Genomic DNA, 14,205 nt, shown 5'->3' on the forward strand with positions numbered 1-14,205 from the left:
AGGTTTACCTTGCGAGGTGCAGCAATGGAAAACAAACATCCTCTAGACGTCGATATCGGAGCTTTCCTGTGTGCCCCTCAGCCATGGCGAGTCAGCCTGACACCCATCCCTCAGTCATGTTCGCTGCGTTTTCTTCCGGCCGACCCGTTGAGCAACTGACCAGACCATCCAACGGTAGCACTTGACCCGGCCTATGCCACTCGCTTGAGGCAGGCTGCTCTGAATCAGAAGACAGCAGACACTGCCCACAACATCATTCGTGCCCAATAACCCGCGCTGTGTCAGTGATCCGCTGCTGCAGTTCCACCAAGGCCCGTCTTGCGGTGTTGACGGCCGCTCTGCCGTGCTGCGCTGCGTCGTTTGAGCGGGCTGGTCGGACGCTCAGGTACCGGACCGGGAGGTACCTTCAGTTACGAGGTCGCCCCGCCACCAAACCTCCAGCGCCCAGCCAGCGCCAGCGGCGACCCCCCTCAGCGGCCCCTCCTGGCCCTTCAGCACCCGGCTCCAGCGGGTTGGACGCCACCAGACCGAATGGCAGCGTACCCGCACCCTCGAGCCAGCCCTGGAAGTCCCCGCCGGCAAGTACCGGTACCGGATGTCGCCTGCTCAGGCTGTGCATCCGTCCCTCGTCTTGGTACCGCTACTTCAGGGGACGTCTCCCTGCTCCCCACTCCCATTAAGAGGGCCCCGTTGCGAAAGAGCCCCGGTCCACAGTGACAAGACCCTTCACGTCGACTGGGGGGCATCTGGGGGCTTGGTGTCCTTCTCACTGCGCTAAGACACAGAAAAAGTACTTACACAGCTCCAACTCCCGTGTTAGCACTTGCAGGGCCCAAGAAGAAAGACAATTCATGGGCGCGGTGGACCTCCCGCCCTTCCCTGTCCTGTCCTGTCCTGTACGGTACCTCTCCGCTGAGCCCAAGCCTGACGTCGACTTTCCCACTCAACCTGCAGTCCCTCGTTGGCTGCAACTTGGAAGCTGCTTCCTGCTCATTGGCTTGGTCCATTCCTTCCCTTCCCTGCTGTCCCCAGCGCTGAAAAATTGTCTTAATCCCGCCCCCCGAAGCCCACGCGCCTGCCCTTTTTCTTTGTGTGCCTGCCTGCACCTACCTTGCTTGCACCTTGCACCTTGCACTTGCTACCTTAATTACCTAGCACCTGCTGCTTCTCGACAATTACCACCACACACGTCTCGCCACGCAACATTCGCCCACGTCCACGACCACGTCCTCGCCCGCGTGCTTGCATTCATCCCATACCTTGCACACGCCTTACATATACACAATCACCGCTTTGCTCGACTGTCACTGCACATACAGATACAGCCGTCAGCCAACTACTTGCTCCTCTGGAATCGCTCGCGCGTCTGTCGATACGGCCGACCTAGACCCCCGGGGACTCCTTGGTTAGTCGCCAGCGCAGTGAGCCGCTTGACACGACCCTGCAGCTCTCCCTCGTCTCTCCCGATGACCAGCTTGGTCCGACCGCTTCGACGACTCCACGATGCTCTCGCACGCCGCACATAATCTCGACAACTTCGACTGTACATCGGCGACGATACTGGCTGCTCGCAACTAGCTTCCGTCTCTGGTGACGTATTCGGAGCCATGGCCCTGTGGCCATTCCGGCGCCGGAGCAGCCGCAAGCGCTCCCGCAGCGGCGCTGCCCTCTCCGATGCAGAGGGTGCGCCGCCGCCTACAAATGAGGGAGTCAAGGCTGGTTTGAAGAAACGACGTACCGAGCCGGCCCGTCTACAACGAGCCACGCGTACTTATAGCTTCTCACCGGGACGTCAGGATGATATTCGAGTCGACCGGGATCGTGACGACCGCTCTCCCGCCCGTCACCGTCCCGGTCGATCGAGGACCACCGGGAATCGCGATGAGGGCATTGGGGCATGGGACCGGACTCCTACGCTTCAACCAACTCAACAACCAGGAAGGAGGAAAACAAGTAAGAGGAGGAGAGAAGAACAGAATAGGGAGGCTGAGATCAAGGCAATGAGTAATTTCGTACCGGTACGGCCTGCCACGGATCAATGGACTTCAGGCCGGCCGATGAAGAAGGATTCCAAGAGATCCAAGACTGGTGGGATTGGAAGGCATCGGCCTAGTCGCACGTCGGATGTCTCTCTCCCAGTCCCAGGATCGATCCATTCGAGCCTGTCGTCCGACTCTGAGTTTGGCTCATATAAGGTGTCGGCACTTGCTGCCCTCGCCCCACGACCGACGCTTCGATACACGCCTAATTCACGATGGACAACACCTCATGTGCCTACTCCTCACCAGTCAGGCTCACAGCGGAGGAAGCTCCTAGATCAGGAGCCAATTCCAGAGGAAACAATGAGGGCACACAAACGTATCGATTCTCTCGCCGACGATCTCGATGCCCACGACCTCAGAGAGCTCATGGAGAGGGATAACCGACGACGGGAGAAGAAGAAACAGAAGGAGAGGCAAAGGATGGAGCGTCGCTTGGCTCAAAGAGCCGAGAAACAAAAGGCGGAGGAAATTGAGGCCAAGAAGTCTGGCACTCCGCCGCCAGAGAATCTTGAGAGAGGAGTGATGGGCCGTGAACTGGCAGGGTTGGGTATAGAGCCCGCCTCTGCTGTCATTGTCTCCAAGCCAGATGTCTCTGAAGAACCAGAACCCATGGATCTTACTGCTGATGCTGAAGAAGTGGCCGAGTCCCCCAAGAAGACCGAGGAATCTTGTCACCGCACAGACACGGTCACCTCAGAGCAACCGACGCCGATGGAAGAGGTTGTTACGAAAGACACATCTTCCGTGATGCGGACGTCTACGGACACAGGACGCATCTCCCCGGGATCACGACGACTGTCTGGCATCTTGAGATCTGTGAAATCACGGTCTAGGTCGACTCTGCGTTCAGACCGGGATAAGATGGTTTCCCCTCCACCTGAGACGATCAACGAGGAGGATGTGCTACGTCATGACACACACGACTCTGATGGTAGCAGGGCCGGCCATTTCTCTATCAAGGCATTCTTGCGGCTGGGCAGCAAGCGACAGAGACACTCAGGACCATCATCCTTCTCCAACACATCTCGAGAAGAGATGCAAGCCGCAGCGGCGGCGGCTCAGGCAAGGGCACAAGCGCAGGCGCATGCACTTGCCAGGCTCGAGGGCGAAGATTCGCCTAATGCCTCGCGCACTAACACGGGCAACTACATCTCGCGCAAACCCAGCGCTAGTGCTCCCAAGCGAACTCGATCCCGCTTCCGGGAGGACCTTCCCGAGTTGCCGCTCTCACCGCCAGCCTCACGCGTTCAGTCCCCAGAGGCTGAGCCTCCGATGCCCGTGCTTACCGAGCAAAAGATCCACGAGATGGAACAGCTGCGATCTTTGGGTGTGCGTTATGATACGCCCACATCAGGCCATCGATCTGTCGATGCCGTCCGCCGCACGCCCTCCACAATGGAGCGAGCATATGTCTCGCCATCCCCCGAAGCTGGAATGTCCATGTCTTTGGCCTCGATTGACTCTGAAGGTTCCTGGTTGTCTGGCAACCCTAGTGCCCGAAGAGCTGCCATGCGAGACAGCATTCGACGTGCTAACCAGCGTGAGCATGTCGACACGACTGATTCTCCCACCAACAGCACCGAGGAGGATCTCGAGATTGTCGAGGACGAGTACCTGACCAAGCTTACCCCTCGACGAAACTCTGGACAAGACATGATGGGTCGTCGTTCTGGTGAAGGACGCCCTAGCAGCGACGAGGAGGACCTTGTCGACGACGCCGACATGAAGTGGGGTCGCGTTGGTTCTCAGCCCGAGGTTGTGCACCGATATACCATGAAGAGCCACGAGGGCCTTTTGGAAATTGAGTCCGAGGATGAGGACAGCCAGGCATCCCCGGTCTCGCCTTCATCGCAGGAGGATGCCGACGTCCAGCGCGCTAAGAGCGTGAACCTGGGCAAGGGTCACGTTCGTAACTTCAGCGCTGGTAGCGCTAAGCTGCTCGACATTACTCCTCGTCCCTCCGTGGATGCCAGGAGAAGCTCGGAGAGGCGACGAAGCCACGTTCTGCCTGCTATGTGAGAAGGGAACTGATACTAAGCCGCTCCAGACGAAGAGTCTCCCACTATATCGCCAACGAAACGAAAACCACGCTCCTTACCTTTTCTTAACGTCGGCACTGACCGAAGTCGCTCATTACTCATTTTTCCTTATTATAAAATCGAGAAAAGGTACAAAAAAACTTGGAAAACAACAACATGACGGAGACTCTTTTCTGGACGGCGACAACCTCAGTTTCATAACTCTCTAGCGGTTGGGACTACTGGCCCAGGAACCTGCTCTTGATGTATGACTACGACCTTGATGACGGCGCTCTTCAAGTTTGCTACCCGGATTTTCTTTTCTCGACTACATATACCGCATCTTTTGATACCCCGCGTCGACCGCCCGTTATGGACTATTTTGAGACTCGACGTGCTTGATTCACCGCATATTGGTAGGGGAGCCTAGCCTTTTTTATCCGAGCCCATTCGCGCCTATTTTGAGGCGCTGTCGCTCTTTGGGAGCTCGGTGTCATTCTCCTCGTAATAGAATGGGGAGATTGTTTTGCTTTCGGTTAACCGGGGTTTTTTGGCGGTTAGGGAAAAGGGATTGATTGATTGATTGATTGATTGATTTGAACATTTTGGGACTTCTTTGCTTTTGCACTTGGGAGGCCAGAGGAATAAACTTGGAGCCCGGTGCTGAGCTTGGCGTGAAAGCGGTTGATTCCATGAACCATAGATATCATTGTGCTTGAAGGGGCGGAACACTGAGAAGAGTAGGAGTAGGAAAGTCGGATCTCGACGTGTACTTTTTTCCCCAGAGGAGTGAAGGTGTAAATGCTTGTATCTGATAGGTTAATTAACCAGCTTGAACAATATCTTGGTTTTTGATGATGTCGGAGGTGTTGTCTGTGGATGTGTATTCGCAGCTGTAGGTTCACAACATGATTATAGGTACCTAGTGAGATGTAGCCTGATTAGTCGAAGATGAGGATTGACCAGAAAAGAACACGCCAATTCTATTAGAAGTCTCGTCAACTGAACATTGTGTTGAGATGAACGAAGGCTATACATGCTTCTTGGCAGATATCCGTCCGGTGGAATATGCGTGAGTCGTCTCTTACTTGATCTGATTCGCCAATTGCATTTGATCGCCGGCTCCACTTCCGGGCGGCAAGAGCCAGAGCTCGGCGATTGGAAATCCAGATGTTCTCTGTTCATCAACATCTGAATCTACATTACATCACACCGGCGATTCCCTGCAACGCAAGTATTCACAATGGCCTCTCCGTTCCGTCTCATGCGACCCATCATATCTCAGGCTGCTAAGCCCAGGGCCGTCGCTGTCGCCTACAGACCTTTCCACAGCTCGGCTGCCAGACTCGCCGTCCGGGATATCAAGACGTGAGTGAGCACGGTAGTAAGAAACCTATACTTTTCAACTAATATTGAGCTGTTTAGCACTGCCGAATTTAAGGAGCTCGTCTCGACAACAGACAAGGCTGTCCTCGTCGACTGCTTCGCCACCTGGTGCGGCCCTTGCAAGGCCATCTCTCCCATCCTCTCCAAGTATGTACCCAGCCTCAAAGCATTGCTGATCATTCCTAACGCCTCAGCAGGCTGTCTGATCAGCCCGACCTCCAGAGCGTCGAGTTTGTCAAGTTTGACGTTGATGAGCTGCCTGATCTGGCGGCCGCGCTCGGCGTCCGCGCCATGCCCACCTTTTTCGTCTTCAAGGACGGAAAGAATGTTGACGAGCTGGTCGGTGCTAACCCTCCGGTGCTCGAGCAGTTGGTGAGGAAGCACGCTTAAACACAGCATGGGGCTCTTTGTGTGTATTGATCACCAGTTGTCAAGACCCGTGGGAAAACGCAGTGTATATTAGACATTGATAAACTGGACTAAAAGAGGTACTGGTTTTGCATAATCCTATGCAGGCGTGTTGAACAGACTCAATATGCCTATCTATCTCGGTACTTGAGTGCTACCATATATTCGGCTTCACTCGCATTGTAACGGCGAATAAACGATGCATGTCGTGCTCTCATCCGGCCTTCTACTTTCAGACTTGGTGTCATCGGAGGTGGAAAGCCGTAGCGTCGATTCGGCGAGTGTCAACCACGCCTTGAGCCTCCGACAATTCTGACACAACCAAATGCAGGGTGCGCCATTGGACAAACAACCCTCCTTTAACGACAAGACATGTAAATCAAGCTTATCATGTTGCATGAGGATTCACTCGTTCGACAACTTGTTTGCTTCTTTCTTGTCTCGGCGTGGCTAGTCACGCCGGTACCGAGATCGGCCTCCTCGGGTGCCGGCCTCGACCGGCTTATCGGGGGATGGGCCAATCAGCGGGGTGAATTGGACCGGCTCGACGATCGGGGCTTCAACTGAGAGCCGAGCCAGTCGTCTATAAGGTATCTTCAACGACCTTGTGGGTATTCTTGGTCTCTCATATCCTTCAGCTTCAACTCTCAACCTTCTTGAATTGCTTCGTTAGCGACTTGAATTTAGCGAAAAGAACTTGTCAACCACAATCATGTCCAACACAATCGTTGTCGTTGGGTAAGTCTGAGATAACCTACTCATCATGAGGCAGGGTGCTAACATGAGGGAAGTGCCGGTGTCATTGGCTTGACGTCGGCCTTGTTGCTCTCCAAGAACAAGGGCAACAAGATCACCGTCGTGGCCAAACACATGCCCGGTGACTATGACGTTGAATACGCCTCGCCTTTTGCTGGTGCCAACCACTCCCCGTGAGTTCACACTGGCTCGAGTAGCATACAATTCACTTACAGGTTTCAAGCATGGCGACGGAAGAGAGCAGCGAATGGGAGCGTCGCACTTGGTATGAGTTTAAGCGGCTGGTCGAGGAGGTCCCTGAGGCCGGTGTTCATTTCCAGAGTGCGTCCCCTTCTTTAGCGAAGTAGAAGACCGACTAACATTGTGCTTGTGAAGAGTCGCGCATTCAGAGGCGCAACGTGGACACTGAAAAGGCGCAGAGGTCTGGTTTCCCAGACGCCCTCTTCTCGAAAGACCCCTGGTTCAAGAACATGTTTGAGGACTTCCGTGAGCAGCACCCTAGCGAGGTCGTCCCCGGCTACGACTCGGGCTGCGAGTTCACGTCGGTGTGCATCAACACGGCCATCTACCTCCCCTGGCTCCTCGGCCAGTGCATCAAGAACGGCGTCATCCTCAAGCGCGCCATCCTCAACGACATTAGCGAGGCCAAGAAGCTGAGCCACACGGGCAAGACGCCCAACATCATCGTCAACGCTACGGGTCTCGGCTCCTACAAGCTGGGCGGTGTCGAGGACAAGACCATGGCGCCCGCGCGAGGACAGATTGTGCTTGTGCGCAACGAGAGCAGCCCCATGCTCATCACTTCAGGTGTCGAGGACGGCGGTGCTGATGTCATGTACCTGATGCAGCGAGCAGCTGGTGGCGGTACCATCCTGGGCGGTACCTACGATGTTGGCAACTGGGAGTCTCAGCCAGACCCTAACATCGCGGCTCGCATCATGCAGCGCATCGTCGAGGTGCGGCCCGAGATTGCCAACGGCAAGGGCGTCAAGGGGCTGAGCGTGATCCGACACGCCGTCGGCATGCGGCCGTGGCGAAAGGACGGAGTCAGGATCGAGGAGGAGAAGCTGGATGATGAGACTTGGATCGTGCATAACTATGGACACTCTGGATGGGGTTACCAGGGCTCGTATGGTTGTGCTGAGAACGTAGTGCAGTTGGTTGACAAGGTCGGCAAGGCGGCCAAGTCTAAGCTGTAGTTGAAAAAGCCCGAATGAGTAATAGTAATTGGATATTAGAAATACCATATTTGTCCTCAAACTTGATATTGAACCTGTTATTGTCGTTGATATTGATGGTGACACGAGCACAAGGAGCCTGGGGTTATGCATATTGCGGGGCAGCTCCAAGCTCCATCTCAACCCCTGGCCGCGATGTTGAAGCTCAACCTCTAGAGGCCAGCGATGCCCACAACCGACACCATGCCAGAGCCCGCGCCTGGCATCCTCACCCAAGCCACCCGCTTCGTCCTGGACGTCGCAAACGGCCGACATGTCCTCTCCAAGTTTGTGCCCGTCGCGCTATGGCTCGCCGACGCGGTCCTCTGCGGCTTGATCATCTGGAAGATCCCATGTGAGTTGCGCTGCGTCGAACCTCAATGACCCCGAAGCTGACATGGACTTGGACAGATACCGAGATCGATTGGGTGGCGTATATGGAGCAGGTGTCGCAATTCGTGTCGGGCGAACGAGACTACACCAAGATGGAGGGTGGCACCGGTCCTCTCGTCTACCCGGCTGCCCACGTCTACACTTACACGGCGCTGTCCTACATCACGGACGAGGGCAAGAATATTTTCCTGGCGCAACAGATCTTTGGAGTCTTGTACATGGCGACGCTGGCGGTGGTCATGCTCTGCTACTGGAAGGCCAAGGTGAGCAATGGATCGAGAGTTGAGAACGAGCTCAGCTAACTAGAACCAGGCACCCCCGTACATCTTCCCCTCCTGATCCTCTCCAAGCGACTACACAGCATCTTTGTCCTACGGTGCTTCAACGACTGCTTCGCCGTCTTCTTCCTCTGGCTCGCCATCTACTTCCTGCAGCGCCGCTACTGGACCTTTGGCAGCCTCGCCTACAGCTGGGGCCTGGGCATCAAGATGTCGCTCCTCCTGGTGCTCCCAGCCTTGGGCGTCATCCTCTTCCTGGGCCGGGGCTTCAGCGCCAGCCTACGTCTCGCGTGGCTCATGGCCCAGGTCCAGTTCGCCATCGGGGTGCCCTTCATGGCCAAGAACCCGCGCGGGTACGCAGCGAGGGCGTTTGAGCTGTCACGGCAGTTCAAGTTTGAGTGGACGGTCAACTGGCGCATGTTGGGCGAGGAGCTGTTCCTCAGCAAGTCTCTTGCTCTGCTCCTCCTCTTCCTCCATGCTACGGTGCTCTTGGTCTTTATCGCAAACAGATGGATCCGGCCTGCTGGTCGACCTTTGTCGGCTCTGATCCCGTCCTTCCTCCAGGCCAAGTCCCCCTTTACTCAGCACGAGGAGCTTCGCATCTCCAACTCTGTCACCCCACAGTACGTCATGACGACGATGCTCTCGGCCAATGTCATCGGCTTGCTGTTTGCGAGGTCCCTCCACTACCAATTCTATGCCTATCTCGCATGGGCGTCGCCGTACCTCCTCTGGCGAGCCACGCGCAGTCCCCTCATCGTGGTGCCTCTCTGGCTCGCGCAAGAGTGGGCTTGGAACGTCTTCCCCAGCACCGTCGTCAGCTCTATTGATGTCGTGAGCGTGCTGTTTGCGACTGTCGTGTTGGTGTATTTCGGGACCGACGATTCGACACCGGAAGTCGAGGATGTCGAGGCAAAGAATAAATAGAGATAGATATGCGACGCAGGTCACTCTTCTTCGGAGTCGCTGGGGGGCATCTTGCCAACGTTGGATTCGTCTTCGGAGTCGTTCAAATCGTATGCATTCTTGGCAAATTCCTTTGGCCTGTGCAAGCTTGATTAGTCTCGTCCCCGTCAACGCTGCGATTCAACAATCCTCACCAATAAGCCTGCTTGCGCCAGAGCTTCTCGTCGCGAACAACGTTGACAATCTCGCCCATGGCCCGGGAATCCTCTTTGCTCTCCTCGTACCGCTCAGCCAGAACAAAACCGCCGCGCTTGATCCAGATGGTGTTGCGGAAGCGCTGTGCCAGCTCCAGAATGAGGGGCTTGGTGTCTGGGAGCTCGCAGGTGTAAAGGTTGTTGCCCTCAGGCTTAACAACTCTAACTATGGACTGGCCGGGCCCAAGGACGTCTGGAGGTGTCATTGACTCCTCGGCAGCTGCGAGGACATTGCGCTTAGGACGACCCATGGTGTTATATAATTGGCGATTGATATTATCGTCCCTCGGCAGAAAATGTAATTTTTTTCTTGATAGACTGGAGGGGTGGAGGGGCAGACACTGCCCGATAGAAGGATACACCTTGATACCCTCGAATCACGCTAGAATATCCTTGTAACTCAGCTTAGACCCATCGCGGAATTCCCCCATCTGGATACACCGGACTCAGACGACCAGACGGCATCGTCAACCATGTTGGTATCCTATCGTTTCTTTTTGTATGCTCAAAGCTGAGTGGACGAGGCTCGGTTACTATCCGCTCTTATCTCGGAGGCGCCACAAGCCATGTTATGTTCTCTCCACCGAGGTGTGATCTCGGTCGCGCCCCGAGCCGCAGCTGCGTTACGTATCAGATTCACAACCCAATGTTGAATCACGACAGATCAGAAGGGTGGTCATTTTGTCAGCAGCTCTGCTTCCCTCATGGCCAATTGAGTTCCTCGTGGCGTCGCCATCACCTTCACCGAGCACGGTGAGGACACGGCCCGGAGGCGGCTCAACATCACACACCCCGTTTAAATTATTCGGCAGCGGACGCTACAGGTCCGGCTGTGTGAGAGGACCCATATTCTAACCTCGCATGGGTCCGGTTCATGTGAGCCCTCGATGTGGATTCCTGTCTCCGTTCTGGAAGCATTGCTTGCTGAGCTCTCACTTCGCGGCGCACGCCAGGGGCTTCGTTATGGATCTGCCAGATGTAGTCATTCCATCCATGTGCGGGGAGCGAAAAGTCTGGCTTGTCCAGGTGACCCTGATATGGGCTTGATTACAGATCTTGCCGTGGCCTGGACTCACGAGATGCTCAGGGGAGCTTCATGGGAAATGGGTATATCTACGGATGCTGGCCGAGTTGCTGCCCATACTGACCTTTGTCGTCAATCTTGTTTCCGTTGAACCACTTGAGCCAATAGCTGTATCGCCAACTCCTTCAATCGGCTTGATTGCCTCTTGCAATGGATGCCTCGATGCTCACCGGCCTTGTTGCGGTCCAGTCCGTTTCGGCCGAGTCCCCGACCGAGGAGCTCTACCGTCCCTTGACCACCCCAGCCAGGACAGTCCCTAGGACGTACCCAGGAGCTCCTCAGAGGGAGTCTTTTGACCTTCATCGAATCCCCGTCCGCGATGGCCCCCAGTCAGGAGCCACCACTCCCCGAGCTGAAAATGATCTCGAGATGAGCAGGCCCTCCAGTCCCGAGGCTGTCGAGGTGATGCCTAGTGCTTGGCAACCCTTTATGAATCGCTTCAGACTCTTTGCCGTGTGTCTCGCCAACTTAGGCAATGCCCTCAGTGACAGTGCTGCTGGTGCTTTGATCCCATACATGGAAAAGTGAGCTGGCTGTATGCCCCTATTCGCAGTCGTGGCTGACAATCGTCAAGGTACTACAACATCGGATATGGTATCGTCTCCCTAATCTTCGTCGGCCAGGCTATCGGCTTCATCATGGCAGCCGTGTTCCTAGACGCCCTACGAGCGAAACTCGGCCGTGCCAAACTCCTAGGCCTTGGCCAAGCCTTGGTCACTCTATCCTACATCCCACTCATCTGCGGAGCGCCCTTCCCCGTTATTGTCTGTTCGTTCTTCTTCGTCGGGTTCAGCATCTCAGTGAACGTGGGCATAGGAAATCTCTTCTGCGGAGGTCTACGCAACGGTACATTCATGCTGGGTCTGCTGCATGGCACCTATGGCATCGGAGGCACCGTCGGTCCCCTCATCGCCACCGCACTCGTCACGGCCGCCAACGCCCTCTGGACGCGCTACTATATACTTACCTGCGCTATTGGCGTGTGTACCTTTTCGCTGGCCATGTGGTCTTTCTGGAATTACGAGAAGGAGATGAGTCCGGCGGTGAGGGCAAGGGAGACGGCCCAAGCTGGCGAATCCATGATGAATAGCATGTTCATGGCCATGAAGCTGCGGGTCGTGCTTCTCGGCTCCATCTTCATCTTCGCCTACCAGGGCGCCGAAGTGTCCATCTCGGGCTGGGTTATCTCGTTCCTCATCAACGCTCGCGATGGAGACCCTTCATCGGTGGGATACGTGACGGCGGGATTCTGGGCGGGCATCACTCTTGGTCGATTCTTTCTTTCGGGTCCTGCTCATCGCATCGGAGAGAAACCCTTTGTCTACGGCCTCACACTCGGTGCCCTGGCTTTCCAGATTCTCGTCTGGTTCGTGCCCAACATCGTGGGTAACGCCGTCGCCGTGTCCATTGTCGGCCTGCTGCTGGGACCCATCTACCCTTGCGGAGCAGCAGTCTTTATGCGAAGAATGAGCCGGCGAGAGGTCCTGAGTGGTATTGGAACCATCAGTGCTTGTGGTAGCGCAGGAGGTGCTGTTGCGCCTTTCATCACTGGTCTTTTGGCACAGGCCGCAGGCACATTTGTGCTTCATCCTATTGTGATTTCCCTTTTTCTAGTGATGCTGCTATGCTGGTACTTCCTACCAGCTGAGGAAAAGAGGGACGAGTGAGCTGCTAGCGGTGGAAGGGAGAGTGTAAAGATGGGCGAATATGCGACGAGGAAAGTCAACACGGAAGAATGGCTATGCCTGACTAGACGTATGATGTTGAAAAGTATCAAGTTGTTATCAAAAGCGGGCGTTTATATCTAGATATATCGGTAGTTATTTATATGCAAAAATCTATGAGAAATCTATAACGTTTCGTGGTAGATGGCTCGCATCTACTGTTCTATTCTATGAGTCTTTTGATCAAGCATAGACACTTTCCTTTCCAGTTCTTATTTCCAAAATAAGTAGACAAATTAGATTCGACCTCGAGCAGCGTCCTTGACAGACAGATCACCAGCGACAATTTCCTTGACGGTCTGAGTGATGCTGGACCAGTCGCGGAAGGTGACAAAGGGGACATTTTCGTTCTCGCACCAGGTAACGAGGTCTATCAACATGTTAGTGGTGTATTCTCAAAATCAAAGGGTGGCTGTCGCAGTCATGAGCAGTACGTACCCATGTCGGCCTTGGCGAAGAGCAGGTCCGTCTCCTTGGCAGCGGAAAGGTCTGAAACACCATCGCCGGCGTAGAACATGGTAGGTCGGTTAGGGAGGGAAGAGTATTTTCGGATCTCGAGGGACTTGTCATGACCGTGGATACTATACGAGTCAGTATCTTAAATACCAAGACAAAAGGGAGGGGTGTTACCTGTCATCATGGAACTCGATTCTCCAGCCACCCTCATCGTTGAGGTCCTTGCCCTCTCGCGCCTTCACATCGTTGCTCACAATCTGAATATCCCATCCAGGTCCCAAAAGCACGTCCAGTAGAGCCCGGATGATGGGCTGCATGCCACCGCTCAGGATGACAATGGGCACGTTGTTGACCTTGGCCCAGTCGTAAAACTCCTTGAACCCGGGGTCCAGCTTGATGTTGTGGAGGAGGATCTTGATGCACTCGTCAAAGGGGGTCTTAACGCTGTCGAGCATCTCGACGAAGCTGTCGCGGAAGTGCATGCGACCGTAGAGGACGTCCTTGTTGAGCTGACGGCGGCGCTCAACGCCGAAGCCTAGGTTGTCGGTCATGTAGTCATTAGAGTCGGCGGTGGTGACGGTGCCGTCAAAGTCTGTGAAGAAGATGAACTTGGGGTTGTTCTTGAGAGCTGGGGTGTCGGAGGAGGCCATGATGACGGTGTTGAGGGGGTTGAAGAGGAGTATTAAGTGTCTGGTAAGCTCTATCCCAAAGTCTATACCGGTTTCTTGCGTGTCAAGTAAATGAGCGAGCGACGTTGGTCTTTTTAGACGTTATCTCAAGGACAGACTTTTTGTTTGTTGCTGAGAAGATATGACAGAGGGAATCAAAATGGCGGGGGAGGGGCACGTTTTCATGAGGAAGGGACAGACAATGCGACAACGGAGGATCGCAGAAACAGACAACCCGAGAGAAGCGCAATATAAACTGGATCAATTGATTGGAAGATCTAGACTAACACCCAAGGATCATGACTAGCGATACACGACAGACACAGAAAAACAACGCATATCAGCAGCTCTTTAACCGTCCTGACGGTGGTTGGCTCCTTGATTGTGCCGTTCCTTGTTGAAACTGTCGTCATTAGATCAAAAATCTGCCCCTCCACACCTCTTTTTTTCTAGGCGTCCCCCACCAAACTCTCAGCGCACAAGCCCCCTGTAGGCGCCCTGAAAGACAGCTCTCGAGACCCTGACTCAGCCTCTAGACAGTTCCATGAGCGATGAGAGCCCCGCTGCAAGGCACATGCACCCGCGTTTTTCCAGCTTCCTCACCGGCAAAGGCGG

General features: G+C 54.9%; 7 protein-coding genes across 7 annotated transcripts; 5 read left to right on the plus strand and 2 right to left on the minus strand.

Annotated features, from left to right (window-relative positions):
* Positions 1 to 1,607: 1,607 nt before the first annotated feature.
* On the plus strand, positions 1,608 to 4,061 carry MRS44_006654 (uncharacterized protein; the record flags this gene model as incomplete). Its single annotated transcript, XM_046272018.2, has 1 exon — positions 1,608 to 4,061. The coding sequence occupies one exon, from the start codon at positions 1,608 to 1,610 to the stop codon at positions 4,059 to 4,061; it is 2,454 nt and encodes an 817-aa protein (XP_046139733.2).
* Positions 4,062 to 5,303: 1,242 nt separating this feature from the next.
* On the plus strand, positions 5,304 to 5,836 carry MRS44_006655 (uncharacterized protein; the record flags this gene model as incomplete). The annotated part of the gene is made up of 3 exons (XM_046272482.2): positions 5,304 to 5,428; positions 5,486 to 5,593; positions 5,644 to 5,836. 3 exons carry the CDS (start codon positions 5,304 to 5,306, stop codon positions 5,834 to 5,836), a joined length of 426 nt encoding a protein of 141 aa, XP_046139732.1.
* Positions 5,837 to 6,566: 730 nt separating this feature from the next.
* Positions 6,567 to 7,809, plus strand: MRS44_006656 (uncharacterized protein; the record flags this gene model as incomplete). Its single annotated transcript, XM_046271997.2, has 4 exons — positions 6,567 to 6,592; positions 6,646 to 6,783; positions 6,834 to 6,931; positions 6,986 to 7,809. 4 exons carry the CDS (start codon positions 6,567 to 6,569, stop codon positions 7,807 to 7,809), a joined length of 1,086 nt encoding a protein of 361 aa, XP_046139731.1.
* A 222-nt stretch (positions 7,810 to 8,031) lies between these two features.
* On the plus strand, positions 8,032 to 9,425 carry MRS44_006657 (uncharacterized protein; the record flags this gene model as incomplete). Its single annotated transcript, XM_065621845.1, has 4 exons — positions 8,032 to 8,182; positions 8,239 to 8,483; positions 8,533 to 8,540; positions 8,582 to 9,425. The coding sequence occupies 4 exons, from the start codon at positions 8,032 to 8,034 to the stop codon at positions 9,423 to 9,425; spliced, it is 1,248 nt and encodes a 415-aa protein (XP_065477917.1).
* A 20-nt stretch (positions 9,426 to 9,445) lies between these two features.
* Positions 9,446 to 9,909, minus strand: MRS44_006658 (uncharacterized protein; the record flags this gene model as incomplete). Its single annotated transcript, XM_065621846.1, has 2 exons — positions 9,446 to 9,542; positions 9,599 to 9,909. The coding sequence occupies 2 exons, from the start codon at positions 9,907 to 9,909 to the stop codon at positions 9,446 to 9,448; spliced, it is 408 nt and encodes a 135-aa protein (XP_065477918.1).
* A 983-nt stretch (positions 9,910 to 10,892) lies between these two features.
* On the plus strand, positions 10,893 to 12,409 carry MRS44_006659 (uncharacterized protein; the record flags this gene model as incomplete). The annotated part of the gene is made up of 2 exons (XM_046278114.2): positions 10,893 to 11,266; positions 11,317 to 12,409. The coding sequence occupies 2 exons, from the start codon at positions 10,893 to 10,895 to the stop codon at positions 12,407 to 12,409; spliced, it is 1,467 nt and encodes a 488-aa protein (XP_046139728.2).
* A 293-nt stretch (positions 12,410 to 12,702) lies between these two features.
* On the minus strand, positions 12,703 to 13,572 carry MRS44_006660 (uncharacterized protein; the record flags this gene model as incomplete). Its single annotated transcript, XM_046274557.2, has 3 exons — positions 12,703 to 12,836; positions 12,905 to 13,047; positions 13,097 to 13,572. 3 exons carry the CDS (start codon positions 13,570 to 13,572, stop codon positions 12,703 to 12,705), a joined length of 753 nt encoding a protein of 250 aa, XP_046139727.1.
* Positions 13,573 to 14,205: the final 633 nt, after the last annotated feature.

Source organism: Fusarium solani, assembly GCF_023522795.1.
Source record: "Fusarium solani strain SB1 chromosome Unknown bctg00000003_1, whole genome shotgun sequence".
Classification (NCBI taxonomy): Eukaryota; Fungi; Ascomycota; class Sordariomycetes; order Hypocreales; family Nectriaceae; genus Fusarium; species Fusarium solani.